Raw genomic sequence first — 8,196 nt, forward strand, 5'->3', positions numbered from 1 at the left:
TCACCCTACCGCCAGAGGAGGATCCGGAGAAGCCAATTAAAGAGCAATTAATCAAGTCTTGTGCTCTTAAGAAGATGGCAACCCTATTCAGGAGGTGGAGGAAAGAGCTAAACAAGTTTGTCGACAAAGAAGAGACACCAGAATTCATCGGCAAATATGAGAAGATCAAAGATCACTGGCCCGCATTTGTGGCCCACAAGACATCGGAAAAGAGTAAGAAGATGTCGGTGACAAACAAGCAAAATGCAGTTTCACCATCGCACGGGGTCAGGTGGCTACCTCAAAGCCCGGCCTAAGTGGTACAAGGCTGAGAATGATCTGCTTAATAAAGGGATCGAACCAGAGACAATGAACTGGCCAGACCGTTGCCGAACTTTGTTCTTCAGGGCTGGCGGAACCTTGGACCCTGTATCAGGGAAGTGCCATTGGACGGACGAGCAACTGAAAATACCAGTCAAGAGGCTTCGGCACTATATCAATGCAGCGCAGCAAGGGACGTTCGTTCCAGACAGGGAGAAGGACGAGCTCATAGTGGCCCTCGGGAATCCTGAGCACCCTGGACGGACACGAGGCACGCCAGGCTCCATTCCGTGGAAGGTTGGTTTTCCGGACGCAGGGGCTTACAAAACCCACGAGAGGAGGAAGAAACTTGAGAAGGGCCAACTGCAGGCGCTGCACGAAAGGGTAATGGGGCTAGAGGAACGAGAAGAGGAACGAGAAGCAGATCGCAGCAAACCACCTGCCGAAGCTTCCCCCGAAGCTACCCCGCCATCTCAGCGGAGAAGCAGCGTGGCTTCCACCGAGCTGCTTCAGCCGGAGCATGTCTTGACGGCTCCTACCAGCTATCCCGTGGATGCTATCACGGAGTCTCAAAATTGCCACATTATGATGCGATGGATGAATTTGAAGGTCAAGGCGACTGTTGGCTCTGTTTATCCTACTGAACCGGGCGTAACTTTTCACTGCCGGCCGATTCCAGAAGGATATGCTAGGGTGATGGTGGATGAAATAACGGAGGGATTTGAGGACCTCCTGCTTGACCACCCTACCGGTGAAGGGGAGACTAGGCTGGGTTTTGCTCTAAAGACTCCATGCCTATGGCGGAAGGAGCTCATCAACCTTCCGAACTGGACACCTCCGCCTCCTCCTCCTACTCCAGTGAGTCAGGGCACTCTGCCTCCTTCACCGCCTCCTCCTCCGGCGCGTGAAGATTAGGGCATTGGGCCTCCTTCTCCGGCACGTGGCGGCACTCTGCCTCCTTCTCCGCCTGCGCCGGCGCGCCCGAGCAGCCAGCAGCCTCCTCCTTCTCCGCCGCCAGCAAGGGCGGAAGAGACCCGCCGCCGCCCCGGCTGCTCCGGCGTGTCGTAGTCCTTCTCCTCCGCCTCGTAAGCAAGCACGAAAGAAGACAGACGCCGCAGTCGCTCCGTCTGCTCCGGCGTCTAGCAGTACAGCCAGAAGCGGGAGGCAATACAGATACGGTCCACCTCTCAAGCATCTAGAGAAGTTACCGTACGAGAGGACCAAGGAGGAAAACGCGACGATCGTGCGGACCCACATGAAGGACTTCTTTGAAGTGGTGAAAGCAAAGAGACATCCACCTCTGGAGGAGAAGGTAGATCCGGTGAAAGCAAAGGGCACTCTCGATGCCCTGAGGAAACCGGCAAAGTCTCCGCCGAGAACCAACTATGAGCGCATTACTGAAGAGACATATCTCCAAGCGGAGCGGTCGGGAAGTACTGTCAGACATCAAAGGTCAAGAGAACGAGCAGCTGCGAAAAAATTGACCAGCTCGGCGAACAAGCAAACCAATCGTGCCCCCCGCTCAATGTGTCTAGCGGCAATATCGTCGCTAATGCTCCGGGGATGGTGGCCGGTTATGGCAATCTATCAGATTACCTGCCTGACGATCAACTTCCTGATTTCATGGAGGTGGACGAACACAGATACGAGTACGGGAAGCCTCTCTTTAAAGATGAAAAATTTCTAACAACGATGATGCAAGATTCCATAATTGGTACATGAAAACCTGCAGAGAGTCTGGGGGGACGAATAGTTTGTATCTGAACATTAAAGAGGAGCACGACCTCGTTGGAACTGGTCTGTTGTGTGTTCCATTTGAGGAGTTCTTCGCGTTCTTCAATCAAAAGGCCCTCGATAAATTAACGGTCTTTTGCTACTGCCTGTAAGTACTATTTCTATCATTAAGTCTCTATATATAGCTCGGCTCTTTCATTGCATGTATTTATAATTAATTATCCTCAATATATTATGCAGATTGAAGATCGTCGAGTGCGGAAAACAAAAAATATATGATATTGGGTTCATTAACACAAATATCATAGACGATATTCAGGTTAAAAGGCACGCCAAAGAGGCCGAGGCCAACTTGCTACAATCGTTGATCAAAAATCAAAACAAAGATACCATACTCTTTCCTTACAACTTCAAGTGAGTGTTACTGTCGTGTGCATATTCGGTTTCCCCTGTTACTCGAGCGAGGTTATAGTAATATAATTAATGAGTTATGCATGTGTGCGCAGCTTCCACTATGTTCTTCTGGAGATTAAGCTTGAGCGGGGACTAGTAACCATCTTAGACTCGAGACGAAAAGATCCTGAAACATATGCGGACATGACTGAATTGCTCAACTAGTAAGTTCAATCGATCATTATCGCACCATATCGGCAACTTTTTGTTCATTTCCTGATATCTCAAGTAATAATAATTATTTTCTTTGTCTTGCAGGGTTTGGAAACAGTTCACCACAGAAGCTCTGGGACTGCCGAAGGAGCTGCGATATACATACCCGAAAGTAAGTACTACTGGCTAGCTAGTTGCGCGCATCTCCCGTTGATTCTATAGCTATACTTTCATCAATGCCATTTATAATGCTTCATTATCAGTTTGATTGACCTCTATTTCTCGTAAAGTGCTTGTGGCAGGAACAAGGGAATGATTTCTGTGGATACTACGTGTGCGAATTCATCTACAACGCGACTTTGAAAAATAAGCGGGGCTACTCTAAAAGACAATATGAAGTGTGTAAGCAATAATATTCACAATTTCATTTTATTACACCATCATTTCTGTTGAGTTTCATTCATATATATGTATTAATTATCCCCCTTCTTCAAATTAGACGTGGAAGATGCGGAATGAACTCCTAGAACAAGATCGCATGAAAGCAATTCAAGAGGAATTGGCGGGATTCTTTCTTGACCACGTCATCAATAAAACCGAAGAATACCATCTGGAAGTTGATTTCAATTGCCAGGGGATTGTAATTAAGAGATCTTATATATTGTATATGTATGTAGCCAGTAGCGTCGGATAGATAATACGAAAACGTGTTGTTCGACCAATCTCTCGGAGAAGGAGAGGTCGATCGATCACTTCTCTCGGTATGCATGACAAACTTCTGTACTTAATGGTTCCCTTCATTTTCTTACTAGCTAGCGTGTCGAGGGCCTCTCTATGTATAGTACGTAGCGTCGACCAAGCACGGACATAAGAGAGGACACTTCTCTCTATTAATTAGCTAGCTAACACAATATATGAAACACCTAAATTAACCCCCCAAAACCCCCAAACCCCCCCCCCCCTTCAAAAAAAACAAAAACCCCAGCCACTGGAATGCTGACGCGTGGATGCCTTTTGGTCCCGGTTGGTGCCACCAACCGGGACCAAAGGCCCCCCTGCCTGGGCTCGACGCACCGGCCACGTGGAGGACCATCTGTCCCGGTTCGTGTTAGAACCGGGACTAAAGGGGGGAGGTATTAGTAATGACCCATTAGTCCCGGTTTATGAACCGGGACTAAAGGCCCTTACGAACCGGGACAAATGCCCCCTTTTCTACTAGTGATACAATGGTTGATAAGATAGTTTTATCTTAAGTCTTGCATGTGATTTAGAGATGGCAAAAAAATTTGTCTACAATGGGTCATCTCTTAGCCTTATCTTCAATAACTAGCAATTCCTAAAAATGTGGTGAGACATATTGTGCTAAGAGATCACCTCTTGTCTTCTCTTAAATAAGAGAAGACAAGCCTTTTCTTATGAGATCTCTCTCCTCCACTTCATCAGCTATCCTACGTGGCACTTCTAAGATAGCACCATTATACATACCCTCAAAAGGGATCCTGATAAGTGCCACACGTGTGGCACGAAGCAATTTGACCCTGATGTTTTTTATGGCAACTTTAGTTAACCCAAATGGGAACTTTATTTGTTAAGCATGGCAATTTTCTATTTAGATGGCAAGTTTCAGCTTTTTGGGAGTTTCGTTTTCTTATTCAGATGACAATTGTAGTTGTAAAAACTTCAGGGGTGTTACTTCATACAACACGTGACACCTATCATTTGGGTTTGCTTTTGAGTAGTTACAAAATGCCCTAAATCTAAAGCAGATTGGATGGCGGTGGGCCGGAGCCATGGGAAGTCGTCGTACAGCCCATGTAAAAGTCGGTAGCCCTCAAAAAGAAAAAAAGTACAAGTCGGTTTGCTCAATTCTTTGCAGCTTTTGCTAAAAGAAAAAAAACACTTTGCAGATAATAAAAACTGCCGCGTGCGCTTCTCTTGCAGCCGATTGATCGATCTCCAGCAAATCCGCGCGATCGACATGGAAACCCGAACGGATCACCAACCACCATCCGGCGATCCTTCGCCGGGGCGACCTCGCTGGGTGTTGCTCGAGCGCCGGGGCAACCTCCGCGATGCCGATGATGCCGACGACATGCTCTGCGAGGATCCCGACGCCATAGCAACACCGAGCGAGGATCGTCCCGACGCCATAGCAGCACCGAGCGAGGATCATCCCGACGCCGAGACCGTGGCGGAAGCTCTGGCCTCCGGAGGGCGTCTTGTCCGCGTCTCCTTCCGCTTCGCGGCGCCGCCGGCAGTGTCACGCCTGCGGGTCGACAGCCCCGGCCTGCCGGAGGGCACCCAGATCCACGTGCAGATCATCGCGGCCCACGGGGACTCGGTCCTTATGGAGATCAAGATCAGCAGACGTGGCCTGTCGTGGAGTATTGACGAACGCGACTCGTCAGATTACTTCGTCTATAATGCCGGCGATGCCGCCGCCGACCCACCCCGCCCTCCATCGCTGTCGCTGCTACCCCCATGGCGCGAGGGGGCCCCCTTGCGGAAGCGATATATGCCTGCCGCATCCACTGCCCTCCTGCGCCGAGGCGACGAGGACCTGCTTGTGGCGCAGCTGACTCTCTGGGGTACGGAAGGAGAGGCGCCGCTCGAGGCCGAGCTCTGCCTGCTCAGATCCGGTCGGTGGGACTGTGAGCTCAAGCGTCTGCTGGTCCTCCACGGCGACAGCAAGCGGCAGGAGTTGTCCTTCTGGCAGACGGACGCGGTCATCCCCGTCGGCGACCGGTTCTTGTACTGGGTGGACTACTACCGCGGCGTCATCTTCTTGGACGCGTGGGAGGAGACGCCCCAGCTCCGATACGTGTCTCTCCCCATGGAGCCGCGGCTGAAACGCTGGCAACACAGCAGCGGCCAAGGTTTTGGTTACCGAATGAGGCAATTTTACCGAGGAGGACGGGTAAATGTGGTTACCACGGTTACCGACAAATACCGAGAAATACCGAGAATATTTCGAGCGAATTTTATAGTTGAATTTTGAATTCAAATAAGTGAATGAACGAATATTCAAACCAGGGACCTCTCAAAACAGGAACTAGGTTGCTACGGACATGCCAGAACCAACTCTAATGGCATTAATTAGATCCTACGTACTTTACTGTAATGTTTAAATTCAAAAATTTCAAAAAACTGGTATTTTTTGCTCGGTATGGCGATTTACCGAGGGGCACGGAAATACGCGGTAACCATGGGAAATCTTGAAATTTCAACTGGTAACCAAAACCTTGGCGGCGGCTCGAGCAACCGCCACATGTGCATCCTCTCGGACGGCGGGGGATCGGTGAGATTCGTGCAGGTCCTTCCCCGCTGCTGCTGCGGCTGCCCGGGCGCCACCTTCTGCTCGCGCTCCCGCTACGCCTTCAACATAACCACGTGGACGCTGAGGATGGACGACATGACGACGTGGGACAAGGTCGGCGTGGTCGACTCCGACGAGCTCTGGTCGCTCCCCGGCTATGGCGGCGTCGTGCCGCGCATCAGGCCGCAGTACCCCATCGTCAGCCTGGACGACCCTGATGTCCTCTGCTTCATGGTGCACAAGTTCCCATACCATATGGAGGACGTTGACGGCGACCATACGATACGGCTGATCGAGGTGGACACCAAGCGCATGGAGCTGCGGTCCGTCTTCTGTTATGGCGACTTCTGCTCTTCCCCCGACTTCATCCCCTGCATGATCTCCCAGTACTTCGCTCGCAGCCGTCCTCCGGCAAAGCGCCATGAGCAAGTACCGACGGCGGTGGCGACAACAGCAGTTAAACTCAACTTGTCGGCCATGGCTTCTCCTGGGGAGATGTTGGCGACCCTTCGGGAGATAGGTGACCTGACGCCTGATGACATGCTGAGAATGTATAGCATTCTTTCGTGTGATGGGAGCCAGCTCAAGTTCAGGTTACTTTTGGCACTTCCCAAAGACATGAGGAAGGATTACTGCCTCGTGCTTATGGAAACCCGTCTTTAATTAATTTCATTCAACAAAGGTGCGTACATACATACTCATGATGCGATCGCCATGCTTGGCATCTTTCTGAAATAAATACAGCGTGAACTCGACCATATTACTCTCAGTTGTGTACTCGCAACGAAATTCAAATGTTGGTAAAAGTTTCCGAATCATATTTGTATTTTGCTTTCTTATTCTATAAGATATGTATCTTTATTTTTGAATTATATCTAATTTATATTAGATCAATAAAGCATTGGATATAAATAGTCTGGACACTTGACATAACATGACCTCTGAAAAAGTTTGCACACTTTTACACCACCACATAATTAGCTCCTCGACATCCTTAACATGTTGCCACTGGGATCGGAACAGTATACATAGATGCAGTTTAGCTCAGTTGCCACTGTACATCAGATTATCCTTTGTTGGCATATAGGACCCAACAATAAGCTTCACCTTGCAGAATCCAAGGTTGCAAGTACCACTACTGGAATTTTCGTATATGCCGAGTGTGGGCGTCTTCACCGAGAGTCAAAACACGGGCACTCGGCAAACTAAACGACGCCGAGAACAGCACTCGGCAAACCTGGCCTCACGGCAACTGCTTTCTTTGCCGTCACTGGCTCACGTCGAACAAGCACTGAACGGCAAACGGCACAGATGCCGAGAGCCGCGCACGGCAAAGAGGAGCCACGTGGCATGTCCGTTCGCACCAGATGGCTCCCTCAGTTAGCACCAGACTACTCTCAGTAAACGAGCAGTTGCCGAGAGTGGCTCTCTGTATAGATAAGGCCACCATCAAAGTTTAGTCCCACATCGCCCCCCGAGCAAGTCCTGCACCTGCTTAAATACCTTAATCTATTAGATTGTTACAAGCGTGGGTCTTCCTTGCACTCTATTTGGAGGATATGCAAGATGAGTATGATTTATCATCTGTATTCATCGTGTATATTCTTCAAGTGGAGAGCATGGATGACTGATGTATTTTTTTGGAGCTATACTCGGATACCCGAGAGTGGATCTCGGTAAACGTGAAGTTGCCGAGAGTAGCCCTGGGTAAAGATAAGGCCACCATCAAAATTTAGTCCCACCTCGCCTATAGACAAGCAACAGGACCTGTTTAAATATAAATAGTGGGATAGTCCAGATGCAATAAGATTTGGTATTCATTACATCCTTGTTAAGGAGATGGACTATTTTTGATGTCGATGGTACGATTGCTCGGGATCTGGCAGGGTGTCATCACAGGGCCTCTGTAGGGTGTGGTAAAAATTTGGACATGTTTCGAGTAAACCGCAGCGTCTCCGAGCTAGTATCTGGGTATCGAGAGGGAACGTGTCCGGTTTGTGCAGAAAGTGTTGGTCATGTTGCTCCGTTGGCCTCGAAACTTCTCGTGTTCTAAGATGGGGCAACCGCATTGTACGTGCCACGGCCTCGCATTTTTGGGGGACGCGCGCAATATTCAGAAATTTATTGCTCTGCTAGGGTTTCATCGTCGGAAATTGTAGATCAGCAAGGTGGCACATGAAATCATGCCAGGTAACAGCATGGGGAATCATTTGTGATGTCCTTGTGGCATGCCTACGCTT

At 49.5% G+C, this 8,196-nt stretch overlaps 1 protein-coding gene across 1 annotated transcript; it reads left to right on the top strand.

Moving 5' to 3' along the window:
* The first annotated feature begins 5,891 nt into the window (after positions 1-5,891).
* LOC123082944 (uncharacterized) lies at positions 5,892-7,617 on the top strand. Its single transcript, XM_044505129.1, has 2 exons — positions 5,892-6,638; positions 7,071-7,617. Exon 1 carries the CDS (start codon positions 5,909-5,911, stop codon positions 6,617-6,619), a length of 711 nt encoding a protein of 236 aa, XP_044361064.1. The 5' UTR covers positions 5,892-5,908; the 3' UTR covers positions 6,620-6,638; positions 7,071-7,617.
* Positions 7,618-8,196: the final 579 nt, after the last annotated feature.

Source organism: Triticum aestivum, chromosome 4A (assembly GCF_018294505.1).
Source record: "Triticum aestivum cultivar Chinese Spring chromosome 4A, IWGSC CS RefSeq v2.1, whole genome shotgun sequence".
Lineage (NCBI taxonomy): Eukaryota > Viridiplantae > Streptophyta > Magnoliopsida > Poales > Poaceae > Triticum > Triticum aestivum.